General features: G+C 40.7%; 1 protein-coding gene across 6 annotated transcripts in view; it reads right to left on the minus strand.

The window, feature by feature from the left end:
- Positions 1-18,646, minus strand: part of DIDO1 (death inducer-obliterator 1) — an 87,380-nt gene that overhangs the window by 13,134 nt on the left and 55,600 nt on the right. For all 6 annotated transcript variants that reach the window (XM_081949686.1, XM_081949684.1, XM_081949688.1 and 3 more), the window contains 7 exons: positions 7,557-8,043; positions 6,471-6,630; positions 5,139-5,255; positions 3,781-3,888; positions 2,634-2,769; positions 1,992-2,535; positions 991-1,144 (listed from right to left, as the gene is read on the minus strand). In XM_081949686.1, the coding sequence (XP_081805812.1) occupies positions 991-1,144; positions 1,992-2,535; positions 2,634-2,769; positions 3,781-3,888; positions 5,139-5,255; positions 6,471-6,630; positions 7,557-8,043 (1,706 nt within the window). The remainder of the gene's footprint in view (positions 1-990; positions 1,145-1,991; positions 2,536-2,633; positions 2,770-3,780; positions 3,889-5,138; positions 5,256-6,470; positions 6,631-7,556; positions 8,044-18,646) is intronic.

Below are 18,646 nucleotides of genomic sequence, written 5' to 3' on the forward strand. Positions count from 1 at the left end.
GTCAAAGAAGTAAATTAAGGGCTTCAGTCACAGTAGCTGCAAAATATAGAACTTCTACCAATAATCAAAATATTGGAAATTGGAACCTCTCTTTTCTGGATTGGCTGTAGGTGCAAAGTTGTCTCATTCTAGAAGAAACTTATTGCATCTAAATAGAAACATTAACATTCCTTAGTAAATATGTAATTACAATTTTCTTCACTGTTAAGTTTACCATCCAGGTCTCAATAACAGTATTCTTACTTGGACCAAAATCATTTAAATCATTTTTAAACAGTTGATTTCCTCAGCTCTCTGACTAATAGATACATAATGTATAATTAAGGTGCTACATATGGTATTTTTATTTCTTAAAAGGCAATTAGAAGCAGTTCTCAATTTACGATGGACTATAAAAAAAAAAATACGACCCAGATTCAAAGTTCTGATAGCTGCCCATCTGGTCACGTGACTGCATTTTGGGGGATCAGCAAGTGGCCCACATCTACAGCTGTTGACAGTACCCCACAATCACAATGGTGGGGTTGGGTGTTTTTTTTTGCTGGTAACTGACTTTTATTTCAGGATTCCAGCAAAAAAACTCACCCATTTCAGACAGTGAAGTGACCACTGGGTTTGTTTGACCTAGGGGTGTCCAAACTTGGGAACTTTAAGACTTGTGGACTTCAACTCCCAGAATTCCCCAGCCAGCTATGCTGGCTGGGGAATTCTGGGAGTTGAAGTCCACAAGTCTTAAAGTTCTCAAGTTTGGACACCCCTGGCTTAACCTGATTTGCCTAACCCACCATGGTGATTCATTTAACAACTGCTACAAAGAAGTGTCATGAAATCATGTCAGTCACGTGACAACCCACAACGGCCGGCATGACCTATGGGCATAATTTGAGCCTCAATTGCAGTTGTTAAGTCGAAGACATTTTACCTGCAATAAAATAAAATTAGTTTCAAGAAGCGTCCATACAAAAAGCAGTAAATATTTCAAAATCCTACCTCACTGAGATAATCGAAGCACCCGGAGACCGGATAAGCTTTGGTAACAAATTTAGCCACACCTTGCATGTTGATAAAGCCTTTCCAAATGGTATTCAGACGAGAAAGAAACACGGACGTATCTCCTTCCGGCGGGGACCAAATCTCTGACATACTACAAAACAACAACAACAAAAAGTCCCAAAATGTTTCCCCATAACAGCTTCCCCATTCCAAACGTTTTCATTATTTCCATTGTAATGCAGTCATATATTTTTAAGCTGGTGTTTTTCAACCTTGGCTGTCTGAGGAAGTGTGAATTTCAACTCCTGGGGAATTCTGGGAGTTGAAATCCGCATCTTTTCAAGTGGGCAAGGTTGAGGAACACTGCTCAATCAATGCCTCCGTTGCAAGTTACTCAGCACGAAATTCAGTTTTCCACAATTTGCTGGTTCACATAAACAGACTACTTTTCTGCCAAGGAAAGTATTTTGGATATTGCAGAAGATGGGACACGTATGATCCTTTGGGCTGGGGCAACACTTATGATTTGCTGGTTCCACAGTCCCTTAATTATTTTGCATAGCTATCCAACCTAGAACTGAGAAGAACAATTAATCAATGGAATAGCTTGCCTCTGGAAATTGTGGGTGCTTTATCCCTCGAGATGTTTAAGAAGAGATTGGACAACCATTTGTCCAGACTGGGATAGGGTCTGCAGCTTGACTGGAAGACTTCCAAGGTCCCATCCAACCCTATTACTCTATGTGTTAAATTATTTTGTTTAAAGTGTTTTAGACCTATTCTGGGATTTGGTCAACTGCACTGGCATTCTGGTTAGAACAGTTTTAATATGGATAGATAGATAGATAGATAGATAGATAGATAGATAGATAGATAGATAGATAGATAGATAGATAGATAGATAGATAGATAGATAGATAGATACCTAGATGATAAACAGACAGACAGACCGACCAACACTTTGTGATATCGTCCCCTAATTCCAGATTATAGCATACCTGACATTTAAAGATGATGAGCCTGCCAGGTATCTTGGATCTGATGAAGACGGTTTTGTTAAAATGGATTTTGGAGCCGATAAAGCAGGTCTTAATATTTCTGGCTTGCTCTCTGCTACAGAACCTTTGTCAGGGGCAGAAGCGGGATGCAACGGAGAAATCCCAGCAGAACCAGAAGCTGCAGAGGTGCTCACAGCTGTCCGGGGATCTTTGCCAGAAACAGTCACTGTTGTAACGACCCCAGTGGTGTAGGATGTGGGATAGGTTGAATGCTCCATGGATAGAGAAGATTCTGAGTTGTTTTGCACTTGGGACAAAGGGATGTAAGTTCTTTCTAAGTTTGGCTGAGCTACGGTCTCCGTCACAGGTTCAGCAATGGCTTCTGAGACATTCTCCAGATCTTCCCCTTTTACCACCTCCATGTCGTCCACTGGGGTTGAGCTTTCCAATTTGGACCTGGTTTCTGACTTTGGTTCTACCTTCTTAGCAGCTGATGACTTGGGCTTTTTTGAAGTCGATTCTTCATCAGAGGCAGAAATCTGACCTGTGTTGTAATCGAAATTAACATGTATCATCGCGACAGAGTTCGGGGCTGTAACATATGGTTTCATGAACGAGCAAGCATGGTGAACGTATACCCACCTGTACAAATTTTGCAGTTCAGATCAAACAGATGGGCCCGATGCTGACTTGTGGTGTCCTGCAACATACTGCTGAAAACATCCAAAACAGGAGTACTGCTCTTCTCAGGTGCTGCTCGGTCTGATTCTTGCTGCTCCTAACAATATACAGAAGAGACAGAGGTTTGTTTTGTTTTATTCACCTCAGCCATGTAGGCCAGGGGTCTCCAACCTTGGCAACTTTATGACTTGTGGACTTAAACTCCCAGAATTCCTCAGCCAGCGCATGCGCAAGACGGACAAAATAATTATTTAAGTAAGAACAGAAGGTTGTTTTTTTTATTTAAAAAAAAGGTCGTCCTTATCACTAAGCAGCAGAAAGGGCAACAGGCATCTACCCATAATTTAAGGATTAATCGTCAGTCTTGTTGAATTATTTTCTGGAATCCTTAAGCAGAGATAAAAGGAACATTCTTGGTGAATTTAAAGTATAATATTTTAGTGTCTTCTGTTGACAAATGCTGAAGTCAGAAATAGAGGGCCATGGCTGATATCCTTATAAAATTTCAACCCACAGTAAGTCTTGTAAATCCCACTTCTGTCTCTTTTCTTGATATCAAGAGACACTGCAAGATTTGGAAGCGTGCCTATGGGATGATTCTCAGTCATCCAAGTCATGGTTGTCCCAAGTGTTTTTGTTTCCTTTTCTTTTTTTTTCAAATGACAACTGGACTATGTTTTTTATTGAAGACATTTCACTCCTTATCCAAGAAGCTTCTTCAGTTCAGTTCTTCACTTCAGAACAAGCCTCTTGGACGAGAAGGGAAACACCTTCAAAGGTGTTTTCCTTCTCGTCCAGTTGCCTTTTGAAAAAAGAAGAAAAAAAGCACCTTTGGGATATTTGGAAGAATGGTTTTGTAAAAAAAAATGCCTGGCATTTCTCCGTTTTATATTAAGAGTTGTCTTTTCAAAGAATCATCTTCAAATTGGTGGCCAAGGGAAGGGCTACATTCCCAGTTTCATAATTTCTTGCTGCCTGGATGTTATAGAGTTGATATCGATTCGAGAAGAGCAATCTAGACAGATAGATTAACAGAGTTGGAAGGGACCTTGTAGATCATCTACACAGGATGCATAAAATCAGGTAAGCTAAAATACAGTGTACTTACATCAGAATCAGACACTGGTGGAGAATCTTCCATGTTAACATCTGGGATAGGTTCTTGTTTCACGGCCATTTTTTTATTTTCAAAGGTTTTACGCCTCGATGCCATTATCTATTGAAGGGGGGAAAATATTATTTGGTTAGTTTTTAATCAGTACTCCAAACTTTTTACCTTGGGGACTGTCGTTGCCAACATTTCGGGTTAGTGTGAATACTGTGATAAGCCACCTGGAAAAGCCAAGGGAAATCATCAAAACCATTAAAAAGCGGAAGTTAGAATATTTTGGACATGTGTTGCGACACCCGAAAAATACGCCATACTTCACTTCATCCTCCAGGGAAAGATTGAAGGCAAATGCGGTCCAGGCAGAAGAAGAACATTATGGCTTCAAAATCTAAGGGACCGGTTTGGACAAAACTCAGCCGCACTTTTTCATGCGGCTGTTGATAAAAACAGAATCACCAAAGTGATTGCCAACATCCAATAATGGATATGTCACAGGATATCATTTATATCTGACTAATCTCCCGTGGTTTCTGCCTGGTGAGGATTGGCACCCTCAAACCAAAGCAGAGCCATCTTTTGAACATTTCCCCTCTGGAATGAGATACCCCCCTAAATTCTGGATGACTTTCTGCCAGTGGCATTCTGGAGCACCTTAAAGACCTACTCCCAAACCTTGGGTTTGGCTAATTGTCCCAAAGGTGCTTTTTTCAAGAGGCAACTGGACTTTCTCGTTTTTCTTTGAAGACATTTCGCTTCTCATCCAAGAAGTTTCTTCAGCTCTTGATAAAAGGCACATTTGGGATAACCATGACCTGGATGACTGAGAATCTTTCTAGACATTAGCCTATGGAGTCCCTTGTGCGGTGTGTGTATGGTGCGGTTGACTGGATTTGTCATTTGCTCATACAATCTGGATTGTACACTGCTATTTGTTTTTATTTTGTGAGCCAACTGGAGTCAGGCAGTGTCAGCGTCACATAAAATAATAAATATAACCAGGATAACCAGAAAGCATTAGGCTGGGAATGACTGTACATAAATTGTAACCAGTTACAAAATCCACTGCGATTGCTACTTTGTTAAACAAGAACAACAAGAACACTCTAATATAGCTAAGTCTTGACTTAAGGCTATATTTGTGCCATCATGTGATTGTGGGGAGCCTCCAATGTAACTTCAAATTTCGGTCATAAATGTACTTTGGAGGGTCTGTCTTAACTTTGAACAGTTGCTAAGTGAAGATTTGAAAGTCTAGTACTACCTGTACATTCTTACTAATCATATCCACTAACCATAATTAATAGAAAAAGCATCACAATTTTTACTTAATATGTGGGAAACAAACTATTTCGTACTGATTTGGCTGGTTTTTCTTTCCATGACGATAGCTCTTTAGATACGAGTTCTTCAGGCTTCATTCTCACAAGCCTTGACAAAGGAATATCTTCTCGAAGAACACGGTGGAAAAGACCCTAGAGAGAAGGTTGATTTTATTATTCAGGAATAAGAGAACACAGGCTTCTAGATAAATAAATAATATCCAATTTAAGTCGTCTGTAGATCTAAAGAACACTCATTTTTTTAACGTGGTTGCTAAAAAAAAATAACACTGAGCAACTCGATGATGTTTTATATGGTGAATTTCAACCATTATGCTTGTGCTTTTATGAAAGATCTTACATTTATCATTACGTGCATTAAAAAGAAATGTTAAATCTTGGATTTCAACATAAGATACAAGTAACTGAATTGGGTTTGGTTAGCAGGTTTGATTAGCAGTCCATTATCCCGAAAGTCAATAAACAGTAACAGAGTTGGAAGGGACCTTGGAGGCCATCTAGTCCAACCCCCTTGCTCATGCAAGAGAACTGAGGTTGAAAACCTCATCCTGAAGCTGAAAAAATACTTCAGTATTAATAAGTCTATTAATAAATATTTTTGTTTGCAATGAATCTACAATACCAACCCAGTTTATCACATGATCAATTAGTGAAATGAGTGCAACTAATTTTTATTGAAACCGTATATAAATTTATTCATCTACCAAATGTTTCTTAGTCATTTTGTTCAAAACCTAACAATCTTGAGTGAGGTAGGGATGTGCTGTATATTCTAGATCAGTGATGGCTGACCTTTTTCCCATCACGTGGCAAAAGCGGGGTCTGTGTGCAGGGGGGTCATGTGCGGGCGGGCCCACATCCATAATGCTACACTCGTGACACCATCACCCCTGCGCACATACCCACGGGACCCCTCCCCTCCCTGCTTTTGGTGCACGATTGATCCGTTTTTCGCCTTCCCTGGGCTCCAGAGGCTTTCTAGAACCGGGGGGGGGGGAGGCCCTCTGGAGGCTTCAATCAGCTTCCCTGAAGGCTCCGGAGGGTGAAAAACAGCCCTATGGGCAAACCAGAAGTCTGTTTCGGTTTGCACGTTGTTCAGGGAAGCCTCCAGAAGGCAAAAAACGGCCGAAAAAAAAGGCCGAAGTTAGCTGGCCAGCGTGCACATGTGTGCTGGAGTTGACAGGGCCACGCCTCACGTGCCCTAACAAATGGCTCCGCATGCCACCTGTGGCACATGTGCCATTACGGTTCTAGAATAACATACAATGATTTATATTACTGACTAAATTAAGAGTTGAAAAGAAAAGCAGTCAAAACAATTTCTCCTTCATTTCAATACAAACTAACCTGATTTTTGGGGTCCTTAAGGTTGAACATAATACTGCGGTATTTACTCTTATATCGATTATCTGTGGCCTGGAATAAATTGAACATCTCCTTTTCAATATTCAGTGCAGTCTTCCCCACTTCGTTTTCTGTCATGACCAAGTCATCACTGTCATTTACTCTGGGGGGGAGGGGGAAAGACTACCGTTAGTTTAATCTAAAGGCAGCAAGGCACTGTACAATCTTTTTTAATTAGTCTCATTAACAGAACTCCAATAGAATATCTGTAGTTCAGGGTTCAATGGTGGAATTCTTGGTGCTCTCTGAACTTGGTTGTTTACTTGCAAATGTTTCAATACCGAACTAGGTAACATCATCAGTGCTAAATAAGTGCCCGTTTACTGTATAGACGCTTGCCCTGCTAGTTTTAGGGGAATTTGGTTTCCTCTTTAGGGTTTTCATGATTAAATGACAGGATTGATTAGTTTGGTTGTTTGCCTGCTTAGTAAACTGTGGGCCGCTGGAAAGGATGGGCTTTAATCTATTTTCTTTCTCGTTTTTTATTGTCCTTGAGTGGTGTATAAATGTAGTTTTTATCTCTTATGTGCTTATCGGTGGCTGATTTGTTTGAACGCTAAGCTTCCATTTCTGGATTTGGCTTCTTCAAGAAACATCTGCAGGCAAGTGAATTGGCTCAGAGAGCAGCAAGAACTCCAGAGAAGACGGAATTGAAGAGAGAATGGCCCTTTTCTGGTTGGGATTTCCATCCTTCATCACAGGCACATTTCAAAATCATTTAAAACAGTATTTCTCAGTTGGCAGCTTGAAGATATGTGTACTTCCAACTCCCAGAATTCTGGGAGTTGAAGTCCACAGATCTTCAAGCTGCCATGATTGAGAAACGCTTGATTTAAAAGAACTGTAAACTTATAAATCTCTGTAAATTTATACTTGATGAAAGTGCTGCTAATGACTTAGGACAATTTAGAGCAGCTAAGTATCAACCAAACCGCCTTTCCTTTCTGTAGAATGTACTGAAACCAAAATCCTTAACATGGAACCTTTAAAGTATTTCCTTCTCAACAGGGATATATACAGCGTTCCTACCTTTTCCACAAAATTTCTTTAAGAGACCTCCGTATGTTTTGTCGAATCTGGGAATTAGGCTGTGACTGGCTGGCGCTAGCAGCTATCTTGGCTTGTGGAGGCAAGGGGGTGGTTGAAGAAGAGGCAGAAGACATCACAGGTCTCTTAAGCCCTGCCCCTGCGCTGGAGGGGGGGAATGGTTTTTTAGGCATGGGATGGGCTCTGTAGGAGGACAAAGGTGGCCGTGAGGACGAAAGGCCACCTGAAGTAGGAGAACCTGTGGCAAGCGAAGACTTCTTAGGGATGACCCCTTTAAAATCTGCCGCTGAATGTTTCAGTGGGGTCTTCATAAGTGAAGTGCTGGGAAATGGCAAGGGCTTCTTCAGGACCACACTTCTTGTTTGAGAAGTCACGTGTTTCTCAACCACCGATGTTGGTCCAACAGTTTTCTTCAACGTCATAGGTGACTCTCCTGGTTTATCCTCAACCTTCCGCTCTTCTTTATGTGCTGTTAACACCAAAAAAAAAAATGCTAGCTCAATTACAGCAATTAGTAATTTATTAAACTTGGATGCTGCCTGACACTCAAAACTACTATGCATTAAATAGCAGAAGGATTTAATAACAACAGATATGATTCCATAAACCTGAGGAATGGTTTAAACTGGTTTTTGTTGAGAAGGGAGACTTCATTAAAACAGTGATTAAAAGAGTTTTGTCTCTTGCTGGCTGTACAGGTAGCCCTCGAATTACAATCACAACTAAGCCCAAAATATCCGCTGCTAACCAAGGCAGTTGTTAAATGAATTTTGCCCCATTTTACAATCTTTTTGCCACAGTTGTTAAGCAAATCATTGCAGCTGTTAAGTGAACCCAGCTTCCCCTTTTGACTTTGCTTGTCGGGAGCCAGCTGGGAAAGTCACAAATGGGTAATCACATGATCCCAAGACAGTTCAACTGTCATAAATACATGCCTGTTGCCAAGCCCACAAATTTTAATCATGTGACCATGGGGATGCTACCACGGTCATAAGTGTGAAAAACAGTCATAAGTCAATTTCTCTGTGCTGTTGTACCGTCACTAAAGGAACGAGATTGTAAGCCGAGAACTACCTGTACTGAACAAAAGAAATGTTATACATGAAAGGAACGATAAATGGAGCTATTGGGCACAGAACAACTGGGCACCAATTGTAATATTATGATATGTTGGGGTTTTTTTATAGAGTTGTTTTTAACTTGCAAACAGATTGGAAAGCAAAATGTGACAATATCTGGCCATTTAGCTCACATGCATTTCAGGGAAAAGGATGAGAGCTTAGATCTATTAGATCTATCTATTGTAAAGGGATTTTCAATATGTAGAGGTTGAATTCAAGGTACAAAGGATTATGACCCAATGTATCAGTCAGAAAGGGAATAATTTTATAGCAAGACCACATTAAAACAGACAAAATAAAATCACAATATTTTCCCGTTTCAACATAAAATAGGCTCCATCTTCAAAGATTGCACACACACATAGTTTGATGTTAAGACTTCAAATTCAAAGGAAGTTGTTTAAAAAAATACCCTTATATTCCCCTAGTCCTAATTCTTACCCTTCTTTCCATACTTAAAACAATGTTTAATTTCATTGTATATGGCTATTGTAGTCCAGACACCAGACCGATTTCACAGGGAACAAAACATAGACCGTCTTAATCATTTCAGCAATTGAAATGCTTAAACAACCACCTTGAAATAATTAAAAGATTAATTTTACTGTCACAATAGCCAATTTGCAAAGCCATGGCAAATTATGGGTAAACCCAATCAACTGCTCAGAATCAGCTGAAGGAAAGAAAAGACAATATGCCATTATGAAGACTACTATGTTGATTGTTTGTATGTGATCCCTGAAAAAACCCACTGCATGAAAAAGCAACTGTATTCCCAGCTCACTGGAAGATTTACAATCATGGATAGAACACAATACACATTATAGGATTACTAGAAATGCAGAAATCTGACAGACTGTTTGCTGTTGTATGCACAGCTAAAATCTGTATCTTTAACCAGAGATGGAATACATACAGTACATATATTACTTTACTCTTACAAAAGCTGACCAAGATCCAAGGAACAACAAACCAGGCATCATTTGTCGAGGTGCGACAACAAGGACAATAGGAGATAAGCTCATGAGGCTGTGAATTTGCACAACTAAGCATTCAAAATTTGTTTCAATCCAAAAATATTCATATCAGGGAAATTCACTTTGTTTTGTATTTTCCATAAACTATGTTTGCTTTATAAGAAGGCACGTCTGAGCCTGAACAAAATTAGAAAACTGCTTTCCTACTTTCACTGGCAAAGGATTCCTGACCAAGCTAATGTGAAATAGTTTTGGTTATCCGTGTTAAGTCTTCTTGAAAACTCTTTTAAAGTCTTCACTCTTTAAGTTCAATTGACCAACAGAAAATTTGTAAAATAGCAGTCAAGTATGTCAAGGCGTCTACTAAAATCCCTCAGTAGATAAACTGCATGTTCATGTTTTTATCTGATACAAGAGTGTAACTTTAGATTATCCTTTGCAATGACTCCACTTTAGTCACCTGATCTCTTGTCTACTTCAAAGTATTTGTTGTCAGTGACTTGCGGGGAAAAGATTCATGTTCATACAGGTACTTTAAAAATAATAATAATCCTAGCTTGGTTTTCAAAGAGACAACTAAAAATTGGAAGTTTTCTCCAGATTTGAAAATATCGTGCTATGTAGGATCAAGCAATTCTATCCTAATAAATGAACTTATTCATACTGATTCATATTTTACTCTATGTGATTGAATGGGGTTAATAAGAAAAAATAATATATAAAATTAGAAAAGTTGTTAAGACCATATGTTTGAAAAGGTCTGGCTGAGGAGGATGCTGACTGAAAAGAAAGAATGGGGCCAAATTCACTCAGTGTGTAGGGAGCAACAAGGCTCAAGCATTTCTGCATTCACAAACCTGGTTTATAACTTTTAGAACCTGATTAAAATGGGCTTTCACAGATTGGTCTCTGCTTGGAAAATAATTCTGAAGCGACAGATCATTTATCACTTGTAATTCTTGGCTATAGCAGCTTTCCAAGTACAGAGATATACAGTACTTATTGAACATGCAATCGTTTTCATAACATCTAGCACGTAAATGCTTTTAATAATGGTTTGTTTACTAAACAACAGGATACCCAGTCCTTTTTCCATTCACATTACCAAACCCAAAACACCAGAAGCCGTTCATATAAATAAAATCATCCTCTTCACAAAAACAGTATTTTGCCCAATATAAATGTCCATCTAGATCAGTGGGTCTCCACCTTCCTAATGCCGCGACCCTTTAATACAGTTCCTCATGTTGTGGTGACCCCCAACCATAAAATTATTTTACGTTTTCTGTATTTTTTCAAAAATATGTGTTTTCCGATGATCTTAGGCGACCCCCAAAAGGGTCCCAACCCACAGGTTGAGAACCGCTGATCTAAATGATACTACACAAGACCCTGACTCAGGAAAAAAAAGTCATCAGCTCTTAGATCCCTTTGGAATAGAAATTATTTAAGCATGTTGAAATTGCTGCATTTACATACATTGTACTTCTGCCCTACGCAAATCTTACTCCTCCATCCAAACGCCATCAAAATGAAGGTTTATGATAGTTACTTCTCCAGGAAGCCATTTTTAGTAGAAATCAAAGATGGTACGGTCAAATATATTGATGAGTTGAAATAATCATTCCCAACCAACATTAGTTAGTATTTCAGACACTCATTTAATTCCAGGAAAAGGGCTAGAAATTGATATAGCACGTTATGCCTTGGCTGTTGTGCTCTACTAGACTTAAATGAAATTTCTCATTAATGAATGTTCGCCCATATCGAATCATCTGTGCATGGACTTAACAAATCACTATAGGCCAGTGGGCAACTGTTTTTAATAGAATGAGATACAAGTGCTATGTCATGAATAAACCGGTTCATGGATAATAAAACATATCCATGCTACTGGCTTACTATTAATAAATACGGGTAGTCATGATGAGCAACAGGACACTGAAGTTGCTTGTAGTTAGTTGTTTGTTCTCCCCAAAATTATGTCAAACACTTGTTTCCTGACTGCCAAATTCATCCTGGTTTATTTAAATACACTATAGAAAGCTGCCAGAGTTATTGCTGCTCTTGTCTCTTCCTTTCCCTTAACACAATGCACAAGATTTCATGCTTTGGTTTGGAATCGGGTGAGCTATAGATGCACCAGTCATATATGCCCAACTGTTTGTTATTTTGTGAGGCATAAACAAAAGCCTGTAATGCAAATTAAGATGTTCATTCCTGTGGGCCAATTCTCCTGGCAACTATAACATGCAAATACAGTAGAACCTCTGCTCACAACTATAATCCGTTCCATAACTTTGGTTGCAAACCAATTTGGTCGTGATTTTGGAAATTTGGCACTTACAAAAAAAAATGGTGTGGAAGGGGAAATCGGCTTTGGGGGGAAATGGTCATGGTCATACGTATTCATGACCAGAGGTTCTACTGTAAGCCTAAAAGTCAAGACTCTGCATTGTATCATGTCAGTTTCCATGGCTTAAGAATCAAGACAGACTGGAGGGTATGGTACCCATCACTTTTAATTACTTTTGGATTGTCTTCATGTAGACAAAAGACTCGCCTATGCAAGCCAACTTCACCCAGCTGCGCCATTGGTTGAATTTTCAATTTCGAAAGTTGGCTGCCCACTGCTAGAAATGCCTAACTGCCAGCTTCTCCATGTCCCTGACACTTCAAAGTTATCTCCAGTATAGATAGCTCTGTCCAGTCTTTAAGGGAAGCAATGATTTGGGCATGCTGCATGGCACTGATCGCCACTGGAGAGACATGGAGTCTTCTTTCCCTTGATGCATCTCAGCCACTTCACAGCACTGTGGATGCGGCCGAGATGTGATGGGACCACTACATTCTGCTACGTAACAGCATGAGCCCTACGTGGTCAGCCAAGGGCATCACCTTGCAATTCTACTGAAGCCCCACCAAGATCAGGTTGCTGAGATCCAGTGAGCATTCTGGTAACTGTCAGGGCAGTAACACAAGAAAACCCAGGCACTATAAATCCAATTCCGATTATCAAAGTCCACTGGCAAATTACAGTGTGCATTGGAGTGGTTTCATTTTAGCATTTTAACACTTCATTTCTTGTTTTGAAGTAAAATATAGGGCCAAAGTGATTATCATAGCTCGCCGTACTACCACTGGCACTTTACACACAGGGAATAACTTTAAAAGTTTAAATTCACTTAGCATTTTTATTTGATATGTAGGTGGCTAGCAGCAAATTATTTTAGTTCCTTGCCCTTTGTTTCTGATGATTAGAGGTGCAGAACACCTTCAAATATGCTTCACCAAGTACCAAGCCCCAGAAAGGTTTTCCAAAGTGGCCGTGCCACCAAACACACAGCCCTTTTATTTTCTGAGAAAGTCTGCCTAAAGATTGCCATACTGGGGACATTTCTAGCACACCAGCTATGTTTAGCGGCTATTCTTTACTTGGATGTTTAAATAATTCAATCTGACATTGCAATGGCAATACATAGCTGACTAAACCACCAAAATTGTGGAGAAGGGAGTGGATTTGGGTTGTTTTTTTAAAAAAATTATCAATGAAAATCCAGTTGTTACGAATTAGTTGAGGCTACTTATAAAACAGTAACAGGGACATCATGTAAGAGATACAGTGCAAGTCATTTTACATTTTTGCCTTGCTCTAAATATGCTGAACAGCGATTCGTATTTTGGCTTTTTAAAAAGCTAGTTTTAAAATACAGAGTGGCACCCCAGAACTTGCAATGGTCCCTTCTTAGCAGTTGCCAGAATTGTCCTTGGGAATTATTCTTGCTATTACTTTCTCCTTGCTAACCCTGGCAGTCAACATCATCAAAGTTGCTTTCATACATTCATTCAGCAAAAACTTTCCATTGTTTTGGATTGTAAAGATGAGCCCCGAGAAGAGAAATTCCGAGCGGATGTCTGCAGTGTAAATGTGCAAGGAAGTTGGAAGGTGATTTCATTTGAAATTCCTCAAAATGCATAGACCTCCATCGCATGTATTGAAGTTTGAGGCTGAAATCGCCCGATACAGAATTATTGGAAGTAGGCAGGTGTGAACCTGTAGAGTCCCTTGAGTGGCAAATGCGGACTGGGCAAGAATGCTTTGAGTAACCGGGACCTTTAAGGTAAATAAAAGCATGTGATGTTGGGAGGGAAGATCCCAGTCTCACTGGGTGGGAGAGGGGTCCCAGCAGGCAGAATGAAGTTCAGTGAGGAATGCCCCCTCCCGTGGGCTCATGTTGATGGTTCTGCTGCTGCTCATCATTCATACACCACCCACAGGAGAGGCGAGCACTCAGAAACAATGGGGTCTACCTTCCTCCCCCTCAGGAATTTAGCTTGGTGGTCAACATCTTGTAAACAAAAGCAGGCCAGGAAAGGGCAGGGGGGGGGGAAGAACCGGGCTGCATCTTCAAATGGGTATTCATATGCAAACCCCCCCCTTCCAAAAAAACAAAACCTCCCATCAGGGAGCAGATTAGGTCTCAAATTGCATCCAAGCCTTTTCCTGTGCTTCCATTTCAGGAAAGGAGGATCAGCTCTTGAAAGACCAGCTGAATAGCAGAGTTGTAGCCCAGAGGTGAGCTCAAGCAGCAGCTGCAGTCTTCAGCCTTGACCCAGCAATTGGGAAAAGGAAACTGAGGCTCCAAGGTGGAGGGAGGGATGTATAGATAACAGTTCATGAAGAAGTCGGATGGGGACTGTACCTCCCAAGGTTCAAGAACAGCTGACCGGGAATAGCCCAAGGGAAACCCCAACCAGCATAAACGAACATGATTATTTCCATTCAGACAACTCCAATCTATCTAAGCAACAGAAAAAGTGGGGCAAGACAAGTTTAAAACTATTTGGCAGTCTGGCGTTTGAACAAATAATAAATTATGAAAGTGGTGACATTTAGAGTTGCTAGGAATAAAACACAAAAGCCATCCCCCCCCTTTAGAGTAAACGGCACAGTGGGTGGTCAACTTCCAAACAGGGATGACTTTTTTAAAAAATGCTTTTTCCTTTAAGGAGAAACAGCAGTTTGGGAACTTGTATCGAATCATTCAGGGATTCAAGAGACAGAGGGATGTCATCCATTTGCCTGCCATTTTAGAAGGAACTCTTGGAAGAGAAACCCCATTCTTCACATTTTAAAGATGCTTCAAAGCCACAGTTGCAATCTTTTCAAGGGATGGTTGTTAAGTCTTGTGAAAAGGAGGAAGTCACACTGCATTGATTGAGAGAGATGCGGTTGCATTGACTCTCATTGAAGCTCAGGGCTTCAGAAGTCCAGACGAGGATGGTAGTGGCTAGCTTTTTAGGCAAACGTGCTACAAATCCAAAGAATGAAAGAACGTCACTCTAATATATATAGGAAGCCGGTATTGAATTAGCAGGGGGGGGGGGGAGAGGGGTTGGCCAACAGCCAAGGTTTTCTCCAAGCATCTGCCAAATGTCTTTGTCCAGCAATGACAGAAAACGTGTTGTTCATTTATAGCACCTGATGCAGAAAGTCTTGTCAGTTGCATTTCAGGATGAGTGAAAATTAACTCTTGAATAGATTTTAAAGAGAGAGAAAAGAAACTTTCCACCCCTAACTTTTAGTGCAGGGTCTGAAAAGATGGAACATGGAAAGACATTGGCTGTGAAGGGCAATTTTGAATGTGACTGCAGGGAAAGGGGAACTAAAAGTATTTAACTGTTAAGGATTGTTAACACTACCATGAAGATGAATCTAGTTTTGCTCTTGGCCCTGTCTCTCGGTGGCACCCACCCTCAAACGCAGCATAAGTCCCTGCCTAAGGCACAGGGGCTCTCCCTGACTCTGGACGGAGGGCTGGTTTAATCTGGATTGCAGCCGGGACTGTTTTTCTGACATTCCTTGCAGGAAGCAGGCCAGAGTTTACCCAAGACCAGCGTTTGCACATTCAGGAAAGGAACAATGCAAAGGAATGAGCTGGAAACTCGCAGCTGTGTTCATCTCACTGCTTGTCAATGCCAGGGACAATTAGGAATCAATTAACTGTGACAGCCTTGCCTCCTCCTGCACTCTCATGCCCTTTCTCCGGGAATTTGGAAGTTTATTACTGCTGCTTTGGATTAACCGGTTTGCCGTGTTACCTGCCTTCTAGCTATGGTTACGACTCTGAAGGCCCAGGTAAGACTCCCAAAAGCTCACGCTTTCCTTTTCCTGCTCTTTCTGGAAAAGACAAAGCAAACTAAAACCGCCATCCCAACTTTTTAAAAAGTGAGTAGTGTATTTTGAACCATTAGCTGGAGGGAAGACAATCACACTTCTGCATTTATGTAATAGGGAAATTGTGGTGAATTGAATCAGGAGCTGCCCAAAAATGAAAATCAGATAGTCAAGAGGGTTGGAGAAAAAGGAAATCTGATTCCACAATAGCCCCCAAGTCACACAAAGCCACTATTACTACTTTGTCCTTTCAAATGTAAATTGACATCATAAAATTTAAAATATACAGGCTGAAGGGGCCTAAATGTTTGTTGGCTAACATCCTGAAACGGAAACCTGCCTTTTAAAAGAGTGGCGGCTTTCAATTTTTACAAAAACGAGCGCTTTCAAAATCTGAGGGGAAGGCTCCACTTTTTTCCAGAGGTGATGGCAGTGCCACAATCTGATTTCACATTACTAGAGGATGCCACAAGATGCCACCACCCAGAATCTTAAGTATTTGGGCTCCCCGTCAAAATTTAGTTCTTGCAGCCTTTGCTCTTAGGAGCTTTTCTCTGAGGAAGGAAAGCTGCAGATTTCTTTCTGGCATTTACTTTGGTAAAACCCATACACAGTAAGGATAATGGGGAATGTCTCGTCAACATGAAGGCTTTAGGTTTCTGAAGTGCAAAATGCAAAAGAGGTGGTGTATCCTTGGGTGGGACACAGGGGATCATGGTCAGTTCTGAGGCAAGCCATTTTCCACTGAGAAGTTGCAGTTCTGTACTGACTGGCTAGTAAAATGGAGCCGACAGAGCTTGCTCACGGTACAAACTTCTCTCTAAATAAATTTCCCTGTAACATGATCACCTTAGCAGATCTGCTGAGCAGCAGGAGTGCTGTAGCCAAATAGCCTTATGCTTAGAGCTAAATTCAATTATTTTTATTTTGATGACTATAAAACACAGTACTTTTAAACTTGCTTTTTTGGGGGAGATCACTTCAATTATCAGCTCCATGGCATTACTTGGGCTTCGCTTATAGTCAAACGGCCCTCTTAAATCCCCTTAGATCAACTACACTGCTCACTGAAGCTGGGAGGTGGGGTGGAGTTGCCGTTTCAGCTGCCAGTCCATTCTTTTGCAATCATGCAACTGCACCCCTCTGAACAGCCTGACAAAACCCACGCTAGGAAGGTGTTTTTTTCCCCAACTTCAGAAAGTACCCACCCCTTTCGTGGGGATATGTGGATCATGTTATCATTCGGGGGCTCAATTAAGCTTTGTCAGATGGGAGATTTATTCATCCTGTTGTGCCCTTCACAGAGAAATATGCTCTTTCCTCAGCCAGAATAATTAGCACAAGAATTGTCATGTCCTAATTGACACACTGTGAAAGTGCCCCCCAAAGCTGAGAATGGGTTAGGAGAGGGGTGGGAGAGAGAGAGATCATCAAGTTGCCTTCAACTGACACTTCAGTTCTGGAACTTCCGATATTCGTTCATAATTCTCATTTTGTGACATCACCTTGTGCAATATTCCAGCCACAGAAAGAGGGTAGGCGATCACCTTAGAGCTTAAAACCAAGAGGGACAGCAGACAGCCTGCCACCAATTCAAAGCATCTTCTCGATGCCTGGCCCAGATTGACTTAAGCTAATTGGCTTCAAGTGGCAAAGCAGGGCGAAACAAGCTTATTCTGTCAATTCCACTGGGAGTGGTTGCTACGCTGAAACTGACAGCATTGAATGTTTGGAAGATCCAGTATTGACCTTTGAAGGGGAGATACTTTCCCCTCTTAATTTCCTTTCCTCCTTAATAAGCAGACCCAATGAATTGGATTTGCAGATTTTTGTGGGTAGAGAGTGAGAGGTACAGCGCATCAGCTAGGTTTGATTCCTTGCATGAGATCCCTTCTCCTGCAGTGGCAAATCCGATTCCTAGAAGTTTCATCTCATCCCATGGACAGAAAGCCATGGCTTCTTAGTTACATGAGGAAGACATAGGAGGAACATGGTCTCTCATGCTGAGGCAGATCTGTGCACAATCCATGGAGACAGTCCACAAGATGGAGATGGATTAAAGCCCAGACCTGGTTTGTGGGTGGGTGGGTGGGTGTGACAATTGTTACCTCTGCATAAAACAGCTAATGATTGGTCTGTGACAACCCAAGTCAACACACAACTGAAGGTATTGTAACAAATTATGATGTCCCATTTTGAGACGTATAAAGGCAGCCGTTTTCATCTTAGCTAAATCGCCCCGATTCACTGAAGACAAATTCCTTAAAAACCATTAAAATACCTTTTAAGGCTGGGTGAATGTTAAAATTAAATATTTTTGACTTTTTGAAGGGCAGAATCTGGGTACCACTACCACAGTGAGTTAGTTACACCTTAAGATTTTATCCCTTGGTGACAATGCTAAAATGCAGATGTACTCCCTTATTGCTCCAAATTGCTCATTTTGTTCCTTCCTTTTCTCATTACAAAAAATTCACAATTAAATCAAAACGCCTAGCCTAGTCCAAGGTGAAGCACCATCCGGACAGGAGAGGTTAAGTGTTTTGCGGATTCAGATGGAATTATAATTATCTTTAAGCTTACATTTGAACATGGGTTAACTTATTCTGCTCGAACATTCCTAGAATTATATATATGAAACAATAAAAAAACAAACTTCCAAATCAGTGCAGCAGACACTACTACTATTCTGAGAAAGTTAATCAACATAGCTACTTTTGGAGTGGTTAAGCCGTACACGACTGTCAAAAACCATGCCTTACAAACCATACTACTTGGATTCACACATTAGCTAAG

This window comes from Natrix helvetica (genome assembly GCF_964273705.1).
Source record: "Natrix helvetica genome assembly, chromosome: 3".
NCBI lineage: Eukaryota > Metazoa > Chordata > Lepidosauria > Squamata > Natricidae > Natrix > Natrix helvetica.